The 23,148-nt window shown below is 33.9% G+C and overlaps 2 protein-coding genes across 3 annotated transcripts in view; one reads left to right on the top strand and one right to left on the bottom strand.

Moving 5' to 3' along the window:
* The window catches only part of LOC123527763 (cell death abnormality protein 1-like), a 41,062-nt gene extending 19,779 nt beyond the window's left edge, over positions 1-21,283 (bottom strand). Inside the window, exons 1-3 of one of the 2 annotated variants that reach the window (XM_053523833.1) lie at positions 20,812-21,283; positions 8,516-8,573; positions 4,006-5,670 (exon numbers count right to left, since the gene is read on the bottom strand). In XM_053523833.1, the coding sequence (XP_053379808.1) occupies positions 4,006-5,670; positions 8,516-8,573 (1,723 nt within the window). In that variant the 5' untranslated portion in view covers positions 20,812-21,283. The remainder of the gene's footprint in view (positions 1-4,005; positions 5,671-8,515; positions 8,574-20,811) is intronic. The other variant, XM_053523832.1, reaches the window with a different exon arrangement.
* Positions 15,243-16,600, top strand: LOC123526970 (uncharacterized). Its single transcript, XM_053522699.1, has 3 exons — positions 15,243-15,459; positions 15,742-16,197; positions 16,296-16,600. The coding sequence occupies exons 1-3, from the start codon at positions 15,243-15,245 to the stop codon at positions 16,598-16,600; spliced, it is 978 nt and encodes a 325-aa protein (XP_053378674.1).
* Positions 21,284-23,148: the final 1,865 nt, after the last annotated feature.

The raw sequence follows: 23,148 nt of genomic DNA, 5'->3' as shown, positions 1-23,148 counted from the left end.
GTATCACGCGCAAGAACCAGGTCCCTAGGTCTAAGGTCAAGGTCAAACTTAGAGGTCAAATGTAAAATTCAAGAATGACATTGTCCGGAGCATATCTTCTTCGTGCATAGAGGGATTTTGATGTAACTTGGCGCATTTGTTCATCATCATGAGACGGAGTGTCATGTGCAAGAACCAGGTCCCTACATCTAAGGTCAAGATCACACTTAGAGGTCAAAGGATACAAGAATGAAAACTTTGTCCGGAGCATTTCTTCAACATGCATTGAGGGATTTTGATATAACTTGGGAAAAATGTTCACCACCACGAGATGGAGTGTCATGCGCAAGAACCAGGTCCCTAAGTCTAAGTCAAGGTCACACTCCGAGGTCAAATGTCAAATTCAAGAATTACTTTGTCCAGAGCATATCTTCTTCATGCATGGAGGGATTTTGATGTAACTTAACGCAATTGTACACCATCATATGAATGTGTGTCATGCGCAGGTCCCTTCTTAAGAATTACTTCCCTTTGTTGTTACTATAATTAGATTATATTGTAACTTTTTCATTACTAGTCGAAGGGAAAAATCGAGACCACTTTTCTGTAGTACAACATGCGTGTTACATCCAATTTTGAGGTTTATTTTGACCTATCTCTACCTGGTAAGGATTTGTGTGGACTTACAAGTTGGTTTTGTTGTTGTTGTTGTTTAGATTTACTTCCCTTAATTGTTACTATAAATGACTTATATTGTAACTTTTTTATAATTGACCGTAGGGAATAACCAAGACCACATTTCTGTGGTACAACAAATTTTAGGTGTATCTTAAGGTATATATTTAAGGTGTTTTTTTCTGGACTTAGAAAAAAAAAGAATTACAAATATTACTTAACAACCACAAAATTAAAATTCTATTTGCAAATACAGGTGCTAGTGTAAAGAAATTTGCTGTGACGGGCGTATATTGTGACATTCTGGCACTCTTGTTATGCTCTGAGTTAATTCCGTGCTGTTGTTTAAGGGAATGTAGAGGGAGATGCAAATGCTCTAAGGCGAGCCTTAAGTGCACTGCACTTTGCACTTGTGGCGGCGACTGTGACTTAGAATAAATAAATATTCCAAAGTTAGCAGTATACTGGGCACGACTTGGTTGTTTTAGCATAGTTAGTGTTGGCATTGTACATCAGAAGAATGGCCAGGGCAGATAGTGTACGGCTAGATTGTTTCAATGTTTAAAGTTTCGTGGACAGGCGAGATTTATTTATGTTCTTTTGTTGTCTTTAAATATTCTATATGTTTGAAATGTTAAATGGCACTTGTTGCAGAATACCCAGGAGTTCAAGAATAGTGATGACAGAAACTTTACCACAACTAAATTCTTGGGTGGTTATTTATTTCGAGTGCATTTATCAAATTGATAGAGAAATCGTAGTAAAAAAAAAAAAAAAAAACAAAAAAACGAACAATAGTAACCACTCTGAAGCGCACCATTTTTACTTTTTACAAGAGCTTATTAGAAAAACGAGGACGTAGCTATATCGCTAATGGCGATGACAAAAATATATGCGAATGTCATATGGAAGCATATGACGCACCTAAGGAAAATAATATCAAAACTCAGTTTGACCGAATCTTTTCAAAACAGGTATAATGTGCGACATTCTCACGTACACCAGAACTGGCTAGTATGGAATTCTATCGTTCGGATACACTGAACTGGCCCCATAATCCAAAAGGACACGAAAACATAATAATACCGAAGTCAAGTACGGAAAGTTTTTACGACTGCCGCAGTACACTTAGATTATTAATCAAATATATTAGAAGTACCTTTGTAAGAACACGCATTATGATAGGAAACTCAGTTTGACCAATTTATTACATGCCTATCTCTAAATACAGGAATACTTCTAAACACCTTATAACGAAAACACTTAGGTTCATGCAATGGTCGGTGCAATAGACATTGACATATATCCAAAATGTATTTATTGGCATTACGAATATTCAATAGTGAAAAAATATTGAGTTGCTTTTATTCTTTTTTGTAATATAAATATTATAACTCAACCGGATCTTCACAGGCGATACTGTACTGTTGATACTGTGACATCACTTGGTAACGACGTCGTTGTTTGTGGAAAATGACGTCGATCTGTGGATGTTTTGTTTAATTAAAGAGGCCGATAAAGGATGGTTGTAATTATGAACTACTATTATTATAAATAAATGACTGAATCTTAGCTGCATGATTATTAATATTAAGGATGACTACCCATATTAGGCCTCATTTTCACCAAAAGTGTACATGCAACTTGATAATGTAAGCTTTGAAAATGTCAAACGATAGAAATAAGGTGCATATTGACAAGTTATATAGTGACAGAAGTTCTCAAAAATTTCCTTTAGATTATCGCCCTTGATAATTTTGGTTTTTCATGAGTTGTCTCCCCTGAAAACTAGAAAAAAGAAAATTTCTCCTTTTCCCTACGGGGAATTTTAGATTTCTTTTTGATATTTGTATCAGAATCATATAATGCAGCTTTCTACCGCAACATTTTCTCGAAACTCAAGCTCAGATTCTCATAATCAAAGAAATTATATATTTCCCATAAGCATCAATGTTAACTTCAATACCGATTATCTCCCCAAAAATGATAAAATTCGAAAAATCTCTCGGTGAAACGTTTTTAATTTTGAATGTCTTTAAATTTCCATTTCAATATTACCATCCAGTTACAAGATATGAAATATGACTTTTACACCATGTTATCCTTAAAAACAATTAGCCGCGAATCCCAAAAGTAAAGACTCTTACAATTATTACAAATTGTAATATGTATAGCAATGCTCAAGTCATCACAACAATATTATGTTGACGTCACGTCAACTTGATATTTAGCGCTACGTATGCATCATGAAACAGCTCTTTCAAATTTGATTTTGATTATTTTACTTAATAGCATGTCACATTGCAAAACTGTCTTGATTAATTTACAAATTTTACTTGCACTGAAAACAAGTAGTTTTACTGCATTTAGGACTTTAAAACGCCTGTAACAGACTGACTTTTGAGACTTTATAAAAAAAAAGTGTGTAATAACGCTTAAGGTTTATGTATTTTCATAAAAATACTAATTATAACACTTATTATATACCTACCATCTCATCTTTTTAATATCTGAAAGGAGTTCATGCTATGTTATATAGCGAACATGAAAACATACAGTTATTAAATCCAAGTCCAATTCGTTACAGAATATTTACAAAATAACACATTTTAGTCATTTATATCTACAAACTAGGACGTACATGATGATACAGTAAAATAATTTGTTTTCAAAAAAGTGTGTCTGAAAGTTTGACTCGCTCATAGTGGTTTAAATACTGAGTCAACATCTATATAAACCTTTAACTGTGTTATTTTCTTTGCATACTTTTGGGATATTAAGTAATTTTGTCGTGCCAGCATTGCGGTGAAATGGGCACGGTAGTCATAATGCTGTTTCATGTACATACGTGCGTTAATACGTGTGTCCGTACAATTTTGTCCGGACAATGCATGGAGCAGTTTTTTTTTTTCAATTTGATATAAATGTTACCCTTTATGCGACTGAGTGTGCGGACAAATCTAATATTCCTGTGTAGAAGGATAAGGTCATTCGTTGAGAATATGGTCTTGTTAATTTCATAATTAATAAATATTGCTTGAAAATATTTTCAATAAAAGCGCATTCAGTCATGAATTATTGAATTATGATGTAAAACCATGTTTAGTCAACATATATCTTATGACATGTTCCACTTTACATGTTCTATTTAGACATTCATTTAAAAAAGTAACAGGTTCAAACCGCAAACATACCTTTCTAGATCCTTTTCAGAAACTAATATACAGAGTCAAATTCCTGTATAAAATGCATGTTTAATTGGCTTTTACACTATTTTTATATAAAGTTTAATAATTCAGTAAAAAGTGTTATATGAAGTACTCCAATGACTATTTACATAAACTGACTTACCTAAATCCAGAACACACACTGGATAATCTTTAGAGCTAACACATCCTTCTTTACATATTCCACTATCCTGTTTACAAATATTGCCAATACAAAGGTTGCTGCATGTTTTATTACACGTAATGCCATAGAATCCATCTTTACAACCAAAGGTACACGCCCCGTCAGTTGACGCACAATCACGTGTGTCCGCGCTGCGTGAAGCAATGCAGTTTTCAGAACATGTTCTGTTGCAGAAAGGTCCAAAGTGATTTACAGTGCAGTCGCGGCAAACGCCTGTCGAAATTTCACAGGAACCAAGACAGCGAACTGGGCAGGATTTATTGCATAAATGACCAAAATAACCAGATTTACATCTTTTGCATTCAGATTTAGATGCGCAGTTTACACAGTTTCCGCTAGGCACACAACACATGTCACCTGAATAGTTATCTGTGCAACCATAATCACAAACACCTGTATTGATATCACATGTGGTATTGTTGCAGTGAGTAGAACAACTATCATAACAATTCTGCCCGTGGAAGCCAGGTTGACAATTTTCACAGTAGTCCCCATCAAAATTGCCGGTACAGCTGAGGCACTTTCCAGTCTCTTTCTCACATAAAGCTTTTTCACATTTTAATGAACAATCTTGGTCACATGCTACTCCATACTTTCCTTGTATACAGGTGTCACACATTGGACCTATAAAGTTGTCTTGACAACCCCCAGAACAGAATCCAGTCGTTCGGTTACACGTATTAGCTTTGCAGTGTGTAGGACAAATTTTGTCACAAAGTATACCGTGCATCCCAACTATACAGGTATTACACTTTGCGCCAATTATTGTGTTAGTGATACAACCTTCACTACAATATCCTGATGTTTTGTTACATATAGCGTTTCTGCAGTGTTCTGGACATATCTCGTTACAAAAGGTTCCATATTTTCCGTAAACACAATTCGTACATTTGCCACCATCGAAGTTTAACGAGCAAGAACAATTACCAGACGCAATATGGCAGTTTTGATCTTTGCAACCGATGGAGCAATTATTCTGGCAATTAGGGCCATATTTTCCTTTAGAGCATTGCAAACAGTTATCGTATGACTCACATTCTATGCAACTTTCTCTGCATCCTAATGTGCAATTATTTAACAACTGTTTAACATTATTGTCAAATTCATACCCGTTATAAAATCCATTTTCACACTCACTGCACTTTTCCCAAGAGGAACAGGTTATACAGTTAGACGGACATTCTTTACTACAGTTATTGCCTGTGTCGTAGAAACCGTGTTTACATGTTGTACATGTCCTACCACTGCAGTTACAATTATTTGGACAAAAGGCGTGCGGACATGTTGTCGACCCATCTTTGTTATAATAACCGTCGTTACAAGCAGTACACAATAAGGTAGAGGTACATGCTTTACAGTTTGTTGGACATTTTGATGTACAATCTTTATCTGGTCCAAGGTAGAAGCCATCATAGCATTCATCACAAAAATTACTCCTGTCATCGCATTTTGTACAGTTGTGATTACAAAGCTCATAGCATCTACTACCTCTGTGTCCTTCAATGCAACCGTTTTTGCAACCGTTCCAAAAGCCATTGTATTGATGACATGTGCTATCAACACAGCAATTGCAGTTGTCGATACATTTTGCATCAAATACCGCACCTAAAGTAACAGTAAGGTTGAAGCATGATTTCATAAAGGATGATTAGAATGTCAATTTTCACCGTTACTATTTAACATGAATAAGAATTACATGATAACTTACAATATTATTAAAGAATGCGAATTGAAGAAAAAGGAATCTTTCATGTAAATATTGGCACACACTGATACTGTAGGACTTTAAACTATGGCAATTTACGAAAGACTGGTGGTGACTTCACACTTCAACTAACGTCTTAAAACTTAACACTTCAAACTACACACTTTATACTTTACACTTAATACTTCTCACTTCACACTTCATTCTTCACAATTCAGACTTCAAACTTTACACTGCACTTCATAGATTAAACATCACGTGATTTGACGTCATCTGCTTATAATAATAAATAATTGTGTATTGGCATATATGTGTTCGCCATTTTTTATTTGAGTTTAAAGTATTATTGATAGTGTACATTCTTTATATTCTAGGAAAATAAACGGCGTCTCGAGTTTAGATTATATCACTTGTTGATATTCGAAAAACAATCTTCTTGAGAAAACTATTGGGATAATTTTAAAGATTCTCAGGAGAATGATACATGGGTGACGCACATGAAAATTGCAAGAACAATTCAATTCAATGCATAAATGTGGCTGCTGTGGTAAATGAAAGGAAAGATATGTTTAAAAATCTTCATGTGTAAGAAAGGCCTATAGATTAAATATATGGAGTGTGACATTACCTAACGGTCATCTACTATTAGAAGTATTTAAATTATGCTACAGGATTCAAAATTGATCTCATTCAGGGGACAGTACTTCTAATCGTAATTATAAAAGAAAACCTTTAATTTCCTCTTCTCTTACAGTATATTATACTCTACTAATTCCATTCAAATTATGACCGACCTCTGGAGTCAAAAGTAACCCAGCCATAATCATTTACTTCATTATCTCTAATCTCGGTAATTCCAGGTTGTTTTAAAAATAGGTAAAAAGAAACGCCCGAAAAAGACTTTACACCTCAAACTTCACACTTTAAACTTCAGACGTCCAACTTCAGACTTCAGACTTCAGACTTAACATTCAAATTCACACCATAAACTTCACAATTCAAACTTTAGATTTCAGACTTCCCAGACTTTCAAACTTCACACAAATTATTTGCATGTGTATTGAGCATTATATATGAAGTGTGAAGCCTGAAGTTTGAATTATGAAGGTCGAAGTCACCATCGGTCTTTCGTACAATATAGCTTGTAATTTTCACACATTGAAGCGAAGACGAAAATCAACTCGGAATATGGTATCAAACTTTTATTTGAGCATGCTGTTATGCATATGTCTAAATAATTCTTTTCTAATCGACGCATATGTCTAAAAAGAATTAAGTGACATGAACTTAGTATAAAGTTATTTAGATTTTAGTCGGTATCCTTAAAAGAAATGAAAACTTACTCTGCAATGCAAATGATTGAATTCGTAGTCAGACTATTGATGCCTGATTTCTTCAGTGGACCAATACTTTTATCATCTTGTAATTACTATATTAGTTCATTTTCTGTCATCTATGAGATACGATAATAAAGATTCTTCAAAGGTGACCATTTACATTTAAGCACCATTTTATGACCCTTTTATGTATTCTGTTGGTAAGGAACAAATAACCCATTTCATTGATTTAAATATATGTGACAAATATGTGCTTTACTGGTATTGTTTTCTCTTTTTTGTCATGAAATCTTGTAATTATCTATTTTATAACAAAAGTTTCAGAAAAGCGTTTCGATGATCTTTTTTTATATCAATATTATTTTAGCCCGCCCGCTAAGCTCAGTAGGGAGAGCGTCGGTCCACGGATCGCGGGGTCGCGAGATCGATCCCCGGGCGGGGAGTATGACTTCCGTGACGATTTGACAAAAGACATTGTGTCTGAAATCATTCGTCCTCTACCTCTGATTATTCATGTGGGGAGGTTGGCAGTTACTTGCGGATAACAGGTTTCATACTGAAGAATTGGGCAAAAATCGATTCTGTTATCTTTCCTTGTTTATTGAGATCAACGCTATACCTTGTTGTCTCCCTTCGACCGTCTAGCTAAATATCGATCACTATCGGATATTTTTTAGATCGTTATGGTTCGGCTATCTCCGCTTATCGTATCACGGGAGGTGCCGATCATAAAAAAACAAGGATTATAGATTAGAGATCTCCTGTAAAAACGTAGTGGGAAGTGTGATTTATTTTACACCAATTTTAAGTACCGGTACTGGTACAGAGTCCAGTAACACTGGTTAGGTCAACTGCCCGCCGTTACGTGACTGAAATACTGTTGGAAAACGGCGTTAAACCCAAATCAAACAAACAAACAAATATTGATATTAGCATTTAATAGATATTTGGATATTTCAGATATTTGGATATTTCAATAATCTGAAGTAAAAAGCTAGTTTTAGAATTGTTTATATCTTCGAAATTCAAATAATCTGTAATCTGTCTTGGTAAGAAAAAGGAGGTAATACTGATTTTACAAACGTGTCTTTCTTATGTCTCTCGGCTATATACATAAGTTTCAATGTAAATCTCTGACAGATAAAATACAAATATACAGTTATATGTTTATCATTTTATAGGCAAATTATGATAATGCTAAATTAACCATATTTTAGTTGAACAACCAGAATAGGAAGATTAAGTTAAAAAATAAAGTTCCAGTAAAAATCTCACATATTTAGGCACTCAATGAACATAAGACTGGACAGATGTTATAGTTTCGAAAAATATTTATTACATGGCTAAAATTTGTTTAACCACCTTTAAATAAAGGAGTGAATGAAATTATAAATAGTTTAGTTTTCACCTGCCACTAGAAATCTTGACAAAAGCCATATGCATTTCAGTATCCAGAGTATCCGCATCTGTAAGCAAAATTCCAAAAGGCATTTAGTATATCTTTCATTATTCATTATTTATGTCTGAAATAAAAGCTTAATATTCAACTTTTCAATGTCTACAAATTACAGTTAATTTTTTTCTTCTATATTTAAGCAAGAACAATGATAACGTAGTAGAATTCGCCTATTTGCAATCAAAGACAAATAACTGAATCCTCTTGTGACAGGAAATGTGCTTCGCTTTACAATATCTGAATCAATATTGTACTCGTATTTCCTCAATATACACATTGTAAAATGTTTCAAGAATTATGACACACTGTGATTTTCAAGTGTAAGTACAATCTCTCCTCTTTAAGTTATCCAAAGGATATGAAGATAACTGAAGATTTGCATTGTTTTAATCTGAAAAAAATCTGGACATGTGATATGTCCAATGTAACCCAAACTTTGTATTTCTTATGTGGTTATTACATAGTGGGATGTTTTATTTGAATGCCAATTTACCCGCTAGGACGAGCTTTATTATGAGATAATAAGTTGTATTCTGTGAAACGGGCCAAATGAATAAGATTGAAACAAAATTCGAAAGTAATCGAGAGACTATTGTTTAGTTTAGTCCTGCAAACAGTAACGTGTCATTATAAAGATTTGTTGGCTAGGGGTCAAATAAAAGAAGGCAGAACGTTTGTTGTAGTACAATGTTACACTGATTTCGATTTAGCATTTTGATCAGCGATACTAAAATAAAATCTAGAAAGTAGATCCCTTGATAGCACCGAGAACAAGGCAAACAAAGCGCAATAGGCTCTTTGTTCATATCTGTGTTTCTGCTGTGAAATCACTATATGGCACAATTACTAAAGTATACAAATAAAACAATGTGTGACTTATTTCATAGTAGACACCATGCCCAATTTCCTTCCCCTTGGGACAGTCGCAGATATTGAATTGTATGCGTGCGCCTCAGAAAGCATATAGAGGTCGACTTCTCGTAGGCAATAACTCCGTGAAAAATTATCGAACCTGAACAAGTTATGCACATACGAGAATTTAAGTTGGGTTTTAGATATGACACTTGTTAAGATCAGACTTAAGCAATTACGAAGTGATTTACTAAAGTTATATACAAAATATTCTACTGTGTAAATAAACATCATAAATGTACAGACTCGTGTTGTGTTACGTTACACACGTTCTAAAATATGTCCTCTTAAAAGTAAAGCTTTCTTTAAAGTTTAGCTAAATTCCAGCCAGTGCTTGCTCAGAAATACTTAGGTCATAATGAAGCGCTACAATTTATTAATGTGGTATAATTAAAGGCCAATAACTAGTGAAACATCATCCGACTCGAACAGAAAGGTCTCCTCTAGCTAGAATTGACAAACAATCCAATATGTTAGAAACTGTGTGGTACAGGTGAATGGTGGAATTTAAGAATAGACAATCACGAGTGACACGTGATTTTTCTAAACCCAGAGATGAGCATGCGCATTCAGTACTAGTACACTTATCACTGGGGTCACTTTATCACTGGACGCCAAGGAGGAAACAAGTATTTATTACTTATTTCATATAGTATCCAAAAAAGGTTTTCGTAATACCTTTAGTAATACAATAAAGTAGTTTTATCCGTAAATCTATATAATAAGTGACTGCTAATGTTAAATTTAATCTGATTTTGAATGTAAATATTTTGTCGTATATATCATGTTATCTCCCCGACTAGAGCTGAGATCCTGACTCTTAATGTGATTTAATAGTTATATGACGTCTGAAAATTAAATTTACATTGTGACTTTTCATTTCGAAAAATTAAAATTAAATAACACTTTCAATCCGTCTGATATTCAAAGTCACCCCGACATACGTCGTCGACGTCTGTCCGACGTTCTTGTTTCAACGTCTATTGGGCTTTGAATTTAGGTCGCTGACGTCACGACCTAAATCGGCCAGTAACCAACGCCAGTTTGGCAGCGTATGCCCGCTAAAAAAATTTACGGGAGGAATACAGGACGCGCAGAAAAGAAAGTTGGTGCGATAATTCAGATATTGTAAGGTTCTAATAACGGATTATACACATTTAAGCACAAATTACACCAAACAATGATCATCTGTTTACTATCGGTTGGTAGCTTACACTGGCGACAGCACATTTAGTTCGTTGTTGTCTTAATTAATTATTACAAGACAACAACTCAACCTTACGTAATATGCTAGCATTTTTGCCGAAGTAGTTATTCAATTAGGACAGGGTTTGTTTTGTTAATATCCTATTTTCGTGTCATTTTACGTAACGTTGCGCAGCTACTAGAACAACAGTAATATGTTCCTATCTATCTCTATTAAATCCATGAACATATTTAATTCAGCAGCTTGATTTTTCCAGTTCTTCCAGTTATCCCTTAACTGTAGGTTTTTCACGTTGTTTTTATATAACCTTAAGCAGGCATGTTGGCAATCAAGCTTCCGGTTTAGAAACAAAGAATAAGGTCAGTAATTTGAAAAATTAATGTGCTTCCCTTATGTGGTAACAAATCTTAGCTTTCCCCATTTTGTGCAAATGCATTTAGAAAGAGTGCTTTAATCACTCTTTTCCACTGCTAGAATTAATTTTTCATGAAATGAGACGCTTTTCATGTTCGAATTATACACCCATATGGCAGATCGAAACCGAAAGTAGGGGCTTATTGTACAGACAAGAGCAAATATACGTCCTTTCCCTAATAACTGTTCAACCCCATATTTTCTTTTCATTTTTTTTTTTTTTTTTTTGTTAATTAATGATAGAATAGTGTAGGTAAAATGATGTTCAGTTTAATAAAGATATGTAAGGACGACTTAAAGATGTCGTTTTTGGTTGCGGGTTTATCCCGCTACCCAAGTTAACTGTATTTCTGACAATCATGTAGCATCTTTATTTGATTCCAAATCACATCCAAGGGATGTTCATGTGCTACACAAAATAGTCCCATTCATGAACAATGCGGATGAATTATCAATGATCAAGCAGTTCTTATTCATCCTCTATCCATTCACACTGGCCATTTAGATTATATAAGATCTGTCAATGATAAGGTATTCCAGCCTATTTGTTACATCACTAACTTCCAGCTGTCAATTTAGTTAAGTTCATGTAAGGTCAGGCAGAGTTTATCTTAGATATGAGGCACATTAGTATGGTGGCATATTTCTGCCACAAGATAGCCAGGTAGCTTTTTCTCAATAGTGGAAGGTTTCTTTGAAATATTATTGCGATAATTTACATTATTTTCTCGATACCTTTTGTGTTAGTGCCCACAACTGTCATTTATTAGGTAGATAAGTTTTCTCGATACGTTCAGAAATTACCTTGATATCTCGAACTTTTCCGAAAAGTTTTTCGCAATAGCCTAAAGTTCCCTGGAAATAAAAAGCATATCGAGAAAAATAATGTATTGCGATAATGTTTTCAGAAAAATGCACAACTTTGCTAGAAAGTTTGGAATATTATCGCGATAGTTACCGAGCATCTCATGGCAGTTTCAAGCATTAACTCGAAATTTTGCTCTAAACATTTTCAGGAAATAAATAGAAATATCTAGAAAATATTATTTATTGCTGAAATGTTTCCAGAAAAAATGCAAACATTTCCTCGAAATATTACAAATGATCGTGATACCTACCTAGCTATCTTGTGGCAGAAATATGCCACCATACATTAGTATTTGTTTCTTATACATGTATATTTATTGATTGGCATTTGAAATGAAAATAAATCTGGAGCAAAACCCGCAACCACACCAGACATCTCAAGGCTTTGATTTTATATGAAAGAAACTAGTATTTGAATAACTAACCCTTAACCTAGAGTGAAATCCGTCAGCTAATGAGATCCTTCAGACTTTGAAGGCTGAACACCACTAAATCAAACTGTAGGTTATTTCATATACAACCCACTTACTTTATAACAGTTTTTCGACATTTTCTTGCATATGTTAGATTTTCAGAAACTTATATTCCCATAAAGAATTATATCACAACAGATATTTAGAAAAAACAAACAATAATGGGTGTTAGCTTTTATATAAGAAGACTACAGTTCGTTAAATACAACCCACTGAAGTTACTCCTTTTCGCTTCTTTCAACTTCTCTTTTCGAGACAATAATTCTTGCGCCGCCATTTTTACCTAACATGCGATATGAAAATGCTGATTTCAATAGAATGCTGGTGAGTGAAACAATGTCATACTGAAACGCGGTAGAGGAGAAAACACGATGAAGCACAATTAATATTTGGACTACTTGTGAGACTAGACCTGCGGATGCTTACATTTGATTTGGTAGTGATCTGCTATAAAATGCATGCAGTATTAATAAATTATCGACATTAGCTGATGCAAATCAGCCGTGAATTGAGTTTATGAATAAAAATAAATTAAATGTAGTTTTTGGTTTTTAACACCAAATGGCCTCATGTTGATTTCACAGACCTAATCACCAATATTCCATATCACATTGCGTTAGTCTGTGGTTATCTAGTGGATACATTGGTACCACGCAAAAGCTTAAATAAATACGAAGTTCAACATTAACTTTCAGTCTTATTTGAATCTGTAAGGCTGTATCAAAAATAAACCGTTGTCTTCACAAATATGGATAAGATAAATTAGAGACTTACCTTAAGCCTTCTTTACGCAAGGGAAACAATCTAATTATATAGTGAAATTTTTGAGTGAACACCGTTTCTTAATCCTAATCCTGCCCATGTTATATCAGTGCAAAGGAAAAGTAACCTATCTATGATAAATGCCATGTATGATTACACAGTTATGCATCTAACAGTCTCGAAATTGATTTCTTCGATTTTCTCATATTTCTAGATATTTTTCCCATACTTTGACGCATATGTATGGGTAGTTCAGATTGTTCTCTTTCCAGTAGTAGCCTTTTCAACATATTTCACCTTGTGAAATTCTGTGGGTTTTGACTTCTTTAGAAAAATCGTCTGTTTGTTTACAAATTTCATCACAAAATATGTTCTACTTTCCCCAGGGCAATCAATTATTTGATCTTTACATAGTTTTGTATTCAGGTTGCTAATCCATGTGGCAAGTATGCATGGTTTTTTCATGATTAGAGGTAAAGAGTGGGTAGTTTGCATGAGGTACTAGGTCAATTGTCACCTAAACCTATCATAAAGTCTTTGCGGAGTTGTCTCCATTTTTTCCAAATATTTCACCCGGGATCATTTTTTCCAGCTCGAATAACTCTTTTTCAGTAAATGATATTTTAATAATTTTTTCAGTCCTTGTATTCTGATGCAGTTAACTTCACATACATTTAATATAGATAGCTCCTACTTAAAGTTTGTATTTTCAGTTACAATGCCTAGATAAATAGAAAATTTACTTGTTTTCAGTGTGATATTGAAATATATCGTCACTGATAAACGAAACAATCTGATCAAGCACCGCCTTGATAATAATATTTGATTGTTAGCCTTCGTGAAAATATTTTATTGTCTCCCTTAAACATGACGATTTATTTCGATATCACACTGGAAACAAACAAACATCATCTATGTTAATGTACTAACACGAGGCAGAATACCAAAAGTATATTAAGCTTTGCAGCACAAACTGTAGACAATATAACCGTAGCATTTATTAAATTATGTTTTGCTTACGAACCGTTCTGAAAATCCGGTTCATTTTTTTACATTTAATTCAAACAACCATTTCCGCAGTTATCTGTACTTCAAAAAAATCTTCGGGCTTTAAAACCAAAATAGACAAGGAAGTATATTAATAATAAATCTTTTGAAATTCGTGCAACTATGAAGGTCGTGTTTCCATATTTCAAATATAAGAAAACATGCGATATCGATATTACAGCTCGTTTAACTGGGTCAGCAGTGTTGTTGTACTTATAAAATAGACTGGCCCGATTTACAGGTTGGTCAGGATAGCATATGTACTGTATTTGTCATTATTTTCGAGCATGGATCGGTTGGTGTCGTGATAGGGTTGTATAATATATATATATATATATATATATATATATATATATATATAATATATATATATATATATATATATATATATATATATATATATATATATATAATATATAACATAGCCTTTGCCGTGAGGTTACTTGTTCGATCCCCAGAGAAGTCAAACTTTTTTATAAGTCAAACTTTTTTAAAAAAAGATTTTCACTGGGACAATATGAAAATTGTAAAATAATTTTTCTCTAACTGATTAAAAAATATAAAACTATATGTATTATTTCAACCGGTGTCTCATATATATATGTTGTAAATATATGCTGATTGTACATTTTACTTTACACAATGATGTCATGGTTGAATCGGAGAATTTGTGCAAATTGACGTATATCTATATTATAAACCTTTCTAATCAGTTTTTGAATGGGCAGCATTGCGCGAAGATGTCAAGTCTCAGTGAAGACGCGAGAAAAAAAAATCATTCGAAACATCAAAAAATTCTGCGATGAAGAAAAATCAAATGGGATAAAATATCTCTGAAAGCGCCTTTGAGAAAGATCTACACTATGACTGGATTGAATGAATCCACCATCAGAAGAGTTTCTAAGAAAAATACTGATAACATGCAACCACCGAAACGCCGAGGGGGCTCCAAGAAGAAGTACCAGTTGTGCGTCGTACAGTAACGTCTCTGTACTGCATGAAGAGAACGTTCCCCACCTTGAGCAACATACAGAAGGAATTAAAGGCTGCAATAGGGTACGATGACTGTATGGGACACCTTTGTGGACTTTTACATGAGTTGGATTTCGCCTACCGTAGATGTAAATCTTGTAGACAGGTACTGATGGAGAGAAAGGATGTTGTCATGGCACGTATCAGTTACCTGAAGACGATAAGGAAGGCACGGGAAGAAGGCATCCCATCTTTTACGGTGACGAGACCTTTGTACACAGCAGTCATGCTGTTACAAAATGCTGGCAGAGCTCTGAGGCTTCGCCACACGTGTCATTGTCAAAAGGTATTGCATAAGTTATCGGAATTTAAATAATGTAAAGACACGCTCCACATGTAATGAAAAAACGTTTGGCTATATATTGGCTTCGGTCGGCGTATGCCGAATCTAATAGTAGTCAACAGTGCGAAATTCGCCATTGCAATGACTTATTGAATTTTTTAAAAAAGAAATCTATTTTCAGGAGAACGGATAATTGTCCTACACTGTGGAAACAAGAATGGGTTCCTCAATGGCTACGAACTCATGTTTAAGGCCAAATCGAAAACCGGGGACTACCATGATGAGATGAACAAGGAGAACTTTACAAAGCGGCTGGAGACACAGTCTATACCAAACGCACCAGCAGCATCGGTATTGGTCATTGACAACGTTCCATACCACAGCGTACAAGAGGATCGGTTACCGACAATGGCTAAGACAATTGCGCACATCCAGCAGTGGCAACAACGGAAAGGTGTGCAATACTCCAATGATCTGCAAAAGCGACAGGTCATCGATCTCTGCAAAACTCACCAGCCGGCGAAACCCATCTTCTCAGTAGATCAGATTTTGACTAGACATGGACACTCTGTGATACGGTTGCCACAATATCATCCAGATCTAAATCCAATAGAACTCATCTGGGCTACTCTGAAAGGTATTTCATGAAATGATTGTAGTATGGGTATTAGTGTAGTATGTAAAAGTGTCTAGCTTATATTTGCTTCTTTCTAAGCTATGTTTTGTCCTTTTCAGGTTATATTGCCAGACGAAACTTAAGCTTCAAGATGACTGACGTGGAGCGCCTCATCCAGGAGGGATTACAATCAATTTCAAGGGCAACGTCGGCGAACTGCTGCAGGCACGTGACAGATATAGAGGCACGGCTCTGGCGGGAGAACATAGCTCCATCTGAGAAAGCACAGACTCCGGTGTTGATCGCACTGATCGGAACTGACACTGAGGCTACTGACGCAGCGGATGAGTCTACTGACACTGCACCTGGTACAGTGACAGACACGGCTCCAGAAACAGAGACAGACACGGCAGATGAAATTTGAAATTTATAATTGAAATTCATTGTATTTACACTTGCGTTTTGAATGTGCATCCAACATTAAAATGAAATTTAAATGAAAAGATAAAACATATAAAATATATATGATAATGATAAGCATAGAAGAATGAAGCACTGATGTCGACAGGGAAAATGCGAAAGAAGTATATAACTGAATGAAAAAACAATTCTCCGACCTGGACTCGATCCTGGAAACTCCGGTTTACTAGTCAAGTATTAATACCTCTAGACCACTGGGTTCTTCTACATCATTTGCGTAGAGTATTTGTTTAAAAGTCATATCTATCGAACTATTTCTTTAATATGCTACTTCCCCTTCCATTTGGAACCATCCATATTTATAATCACGTTTGTTTACTTTATGGACTGTAATTGAATAACTTTGTAAAGTATTATATTCATTACCCATTTCGTTAGTTGTTAGTCGTTAGTTGATAGTTGATACAGTATGTTAAAATCAATGACCGGAAGACGTCGCAATACTGGCATAAAATTGTGCAAACAATGCCTTTTATACCGGCACGAGAAAGAAACCATGAGTATAATCAACATCCTTTGGCCAGAAACGAAATAGTGATTAAACGTATAAAATATAATTGTTTTGAAACCAAATTTTACAGTTTTAAATAAATAGCAGCAGTTTCTTACGTGCTGTTTTCAATCTGTTATACAGTCTTGGTGTAGTTTTACTTCAGAATCTATGTAAACAATCATACATTTCATGAAATATCTCTATGATATGGTAAAACATCATTTAGATGATATTGCGTAACCGTTTTATTTTTTGAGATATTTTTGTTGAGACCAGTTAAACATCTGAAAGGTTAAACTGTCTTTTTGTCAATTTCTAGTTTTAAGTCGTCAAAATCATTATACGTTTAGTTTCTTGAGTCGTACCTTATTTATATAATATAGTAACTGCAATCCATGTCCGCAAATATTTGTTAGAAGTAATTTCGATAGATAAGTTGATTTCGTTGTCTCGTTCTGATGTCTCCGCCACAGCAAAAATATGATATTTGGCTGTTTTTGCTGTGTAGTTGTCTCATTCTGTCGCCCCTAAAGGAAGCGTAGTGGACAAAACTTAGGCACATCCCGAAATAACGTGTTTTCACTCTGTCCTTATGGCGGGTAGGGAAGAAAGAGCCACAGAGCAAGACAACGAAACAACAAGAAGATATCGTTTTTTTCCCCCGCACAAACAGTAGACAAAAGCCCATGTCGGGGTATAAATTCCAGCCAATACGAACGAAATTATTCCGCGCCTTTACTAACATAAACCTTTAAGGAGAAATGGCTTAATGGTGAAGATCTTATTATATGGAATAAATACCTTTTCTATATCAAATCGTGTGTTAATTCGACTCGGATATCTCATAACTATTTAATGCAATGGTTGAGTTTGATACAGAGATATACCTTTTTTTTTTTTTTTTTTTTTTTTTTTTTTTTTCGTGAATGTTTTACACGTTTGTTTTGAGAATGCAATTCACGAAATACATGCTGAAGGTATATCATATCTGCTTATTGGACTATAAAAATCCGTCAGCCGTCTCAATATAAAACTATGTAAAGGTACAATATTTTGAAAAAGCTACTGCTGGAAAGTGAAGAAAAGAAGAATCTCTGCTGCCCATCTACGTGTGTCAACGTATGGGAAAGATATATAGAAATATGGAAAGGTTAACGACTGGTACATGCATGGCAATGTTATCCTGTATAGTATTTAACAGATAGCTTACATTTGCATTGCATTGATACAACATTGACAGGGTTAGGATTGGCAAAATGGTGTTCGCTGAAAAATTTCACTCTATAATCAGACTGTTTCCCTTGTGGGAACGGGATTAGTGTAAGTTTCTGCAAATCTTTGCTTTATGTCTTTGAGAGATGTTCTCAATAGGAATCTTTTTTGAGAAAGTGTTGTAATATTTCTGTATGAGGGGGTATGGGGTCCTCTCTCATAAAGTTTGCAATTTGTACATGCCTAATCTTAATTTCAAGAGGATTTGAAAATTATTGTAGTTGTTTACTCTAGGTTTAGGTTATATAATGTCAGTAAGCCTTGGAAAAACGGTAGTTTGAGTAGAAATCTTTATTAGGGTGCAAAATCCTTGTTACTGGGAAGTGGTACTGTAGATTCTAAAGCCAAACTGCTGGATTCTCGTGAGCTTTTATGATAAAATTATCAGTAAAGTCTTATAAATAAAATGAAAATATATGTATACACGAGAGATGGTGCTCCCCTCTCCCACCTCCCTTCTCTTATGCCTATGTATACAGTATAGAATAGTGTTCATAAACTGATATTATCAGTATAACATAGCAATCAAAATTACACCACACAGTTTTAATACTTTCAAATCAATCTTGCACTCTACTTCAGCAGTGTTCAATATTTAACGTAGATTAAAATGCTACCTTATTAATAAAAAAAATGTGTTATGTTATGACACATATAGAGATCTATTTACCTTATTCTGTAATAATAAAATATGAAATCTAAAAGCAATTTCAAAGTAAAGAATATGGCTTTCAGAATAATGATTTCTTCTAATCTGACTTGGAATCAGATATACTTTTTGTTTAAGTTATTCAGTAGTCAGTTTATTTTCAATATTTTGTTTTGAGTTTCTGACATGCATTGGACCAAAAAACAAAAGGTAAAATGGTAATAAAGTGGAAAGTAATGATTATATTTCGAAAGTTAACTAATTTTCATTGTAGTTATTATAGTATTTTACAAGACACTTTGCGAACGCCTGGTAAAAGGATATGTCTTCATTTTTTAATTCAGAACAGTGGTGTATCACCTACAGTTCATGTATATATTTCAACCTTACACTTTTGTGTCATACAATTTGCAATACTGAAGAAACTAGAAAGGGTTATGGAAATTGATATACTTTTTATCTTAACATGTTTGCTTTATTTCTTTGTACTGGAAATGGCTTTTGTCTCTCATGAAAAGCTATGAAAATGAACATGCTAGTACCGGCCGACGTTATGCTAAACTTTTTGATCACATGCTAGCTTTTGCTGCTACTATAGAAACATTAAAATATTTTGGGAAATGGCAGATTAAAACAACATATAAGGAAATGTGGTTTGTGTTTATTAACAAATGTGTTTGTATTCTATAGCCGTAGACATTTTCTGTAAATATTTTGTCCCTCAAACTGATATACTTGAAAAGCAAGAAGTATATGAGGGAATGCTTAACGTTTATTGAAACCCGTCCGCCTTTTAAGAAGAAAATGGGGCATAGAAATGAGCTATGCCCCTCCGTCAAGCCGTCACACTTTATGTCCGGACTTTAACTTCCATCCATGAAGGAATAACTTGACATAATTAGGCGACCTGTCACGTGCATGACCTTGATCTGTATCTTAAAGGTCCTGCTATTTCATATTGACTCGAAATTTAGCTATATTACTTTACGCTCTAGTCAGTCATATTGCATATTTATTCATACGATTGTATGGCAAGGTCAATCCGAATAGCTGACCACCCGTTTGAAAGTGGCACGTCTGAAGGTCAGAGTACAGTTAGATATTACTTTGAAGTCTAAAGTGAAACTACTGTGCAGAATTTCACAAGCTGAATAATATGACTCGATGTCAAATACATTTTTAAGATGCATGTGAAACAACAAATAAGGCCAGTTTTGTATATATTGAATAAGTCAACGGCCATAACTCTGGTCCGACTTTGAAATATGTCCAATAAAATATAGCCTAATATAAATATCCGTTTGAAACATTTCTCGCAACCAGTCACAACATAGCACATTCGGTTTCATTAAATGAAAAGAGTCTCCTAGTACCGGGATTCTATTCAAAGTATCATTGAACCAGTAGAAACAAAAGTATCAGATAGCAAACGTTTGAATGAAAAAGGAAAAGTCTTTTTTATTACAATTATAGCAACAGTTTTGCAAACTAGCATGTAAAAAACATTAATCCGAATTTTTCAGGAATATAGAGCTGCACGTTTCTGTTTTGTTTTTCAACAAAACAAAAGTATTTTTTAGTTTACTTTTGTTTTGTTTTATGCTTCAAAACAATCAATATTTAATGTTCTATTTATGTAGCCACTGCGTTTAATATGAAATTTTGTCAAACACGAAATGCTAAATTAAAGTCGAGTAATACAAGCATTTCTTATATTTATAACTGCCTAGAATCTACATACCGTTTTGATAATCCGTTTATTTTTAAACACAACTTGATACCTCGAATATTTTCTCTTTTGCAGGTAATAATACTATAGAAGTAAATAGATAAATGTTCTAGTTTAAAATAAGGAAGTAAAGTAGTACTCGCACATTCTATTTGTAAAATAACATGATAATGTTATTATTGAGAAAAGGAGAATCAGGTAAAGAAACCATTATCCGTGACGAAATAGTTGTACTACTTTTGAATCGTACTGACTACGATTTACCATGAATTAAACCCTGAATTACCATTAAATACATAATCGACTTTTCCGATAATGTTTTCGTTATCGTTTTCTATTTATATTGAAGCTGGTGTTATTGAAAACAAAATACAAACTATGAAGATCAAATTTACATATGCCCAACATGCGATATATTGTTATAGTTGAACAAGTTTGAATAGTATTATATTCAGATATGGAGCAATTTTATAAAAATATCTAAATTTCGCTGTTTCCTGCCTTGGACCTTACGACATATAACCTATATAATGATATCGCGTTAGTATTGAACGATATAGACTTTTGAATGGAACAATAAAGAAAAATTGTCATGTTTAAAAATGCACACCACTCTTGTCTTCTCCTGATTGAAATACTGTTGCAGTGAAAAACTTAAAACACTTGTCAAATATCTTGTTTTCAAAAATGAATAAAGGAAAAATGTATAACGCATCTATCGTCTGATAATATAATATATATATATATAAGAGATATCCAGTTATTATCATGCCTAACATGAGACATTAATACATTATATGTGAACAGAATAGAACCTAAAGTATGTAACGTATGCCCGTGTGAACAAAGTGAATTGAAACATTACTTTAGTTGCTGCAATAAATAGGTAATTTAAGGTATGAAGTTGGAATAAGAACAATTCAAAATGTAGGAGCGAATTTTTTCTAACGTTAAGAATTTTTTCATACTCTGTGAGCTTGAAGGACATTAGTTTCTAAGACAAAAAAGAGAAGAAAAAACACAGGTCACCGAACTCGTTTTATTTTTATAGGGCATTTTCTTCACCCACTGCTTAAGCATTTCTGAAATTTTGTAAAATTGAAAAAATGATGGTACTTTATAAAACCATAAAATATCCCATTTAATGTTATAGGGATTTCATGTCTTACAGGTTAATATGAATACAAGGTGATGTCAGTATCGTATAAGCATAAATGTCGCAAACAAATGGTACAATATTAGTCATATGATGATTATTTAGCTTTAATTTTTGGCGAAACTTTTGTTAGAAAGCAATAATGGAAGAAACATTTTTCAAAATGGCGGATATCCTAAAAAGAACGCTCGTACATCCTTAAACGAGACATTTTACCTTATATAAAACTAGCAAAATATCTTTATACTTTAACACGAGCCTATTATTGGAGTTCGTAAAATTGCATTTAATTAATACATTTATGAGTCCTAGTATATATATAACATTGTAAATCGCAGTTAAAGGTATGGACTGATAACATTCGAAACTGGAAAAATTGAAAATTATCCATGTCACATTTTGGTTAAAGTAGGCAAGAAAGTTCTCGTTTCCTCTTAAGTAAAACACTGTTGCATTGGGACATGTCAGCTGTTTTCTTCACAGCAAAAACGAAGATACTTAACAATAACAATATAAAATGCATATATCATCTGATAACAATATAATTATGCCCAATAAGAAATATTAAGATACAATAGGCCTTACTGGAGCCATTCCATTTTATCTTATATTTGAACAGTGTAGAACCTGTGTACTGTATTACATGCCCGTTGGGGTAATATAGTAATCATTCCTCTTGTAACATGTTTAAAGTAATTAACTTAGCTACGAAAACATATCAAAATGCAACAATCATAAAAGTCCCATATCACTTTTTGGATGATGTCTATTTTCTCTTTAGGAAAATTCTCTCGAATGGACACTTTAAGCACTAGCCAGCCTTTGTTTTGTTAGATAAAGATCTGGAAACAAAATATGGTAAAGAACTAAACAGATACATTATGCCTTGCATGAGACAGTTTTAAACAGAACCTGTATACCGTCAGGAATGTCCTTTAAATTTTTTAATCTGAGTCAGTAAAACATTATATAAGTAATACCTTTACCAATCCTTTTATAGCGTAGAGAAGAATATCAAACTGTTTAAATTAAAAAAAAAACTAGTGAAAAAGCGCATGTCTCCCCCAGTGTCGTATATGCAATTAGTCAATAAGGGACAAGAGCGAAAGTCAAAGAGACACTGATAGTTAGCTGAAATAGCGATCACTTACTTTGCATATCCAATCATCCCACTAAGTTTCAACATTCTTGAC

The sequence above is a fragment of the Mercenaria mercenaria genome, chromosome 14, assembly GCF_021730395.1.
Source record: "Mercenaria mercenaria strain notata chromosome 14, MADL_Memer_1, whole genome shotgun sequence".
NCBI classification, from domain to species: Eukaryota; Metazoa; Mollusca; class Bivalvia; order Venerida; family Veneridae; genus Mercenaria; species Mercenaria mercenaria.
Note: the sequence above shows the minus strand (reverse complement) of the source record. Positions and strands in the feature narration are given on the sequence as shown.

Bases quoted from the DNA above. Each gene is read 5' to 3' on its own strand.
- LOC123526970 (XM_053522699.1), top strand. From the start codon at position 15,243: ATGAAGAGAACGTTCCCCACCTTGAGCAACATACAGAAGGAATTAAAG. The intron at 15,460-15,741 runs GCATCCCATCTT...ATCTATTTTCAG, and splicing joins AAGGAAGGCACGGGAAGAAG to GAGAACGGATAATTGTCCTA. The intron at 16,198-16,295 runs GTATTTCATGAA...TGTCCTTTTCAG, and splicing joins CATCTGGGCTACTCTGAAAG to GTTATATTGCCAGACGAAAC.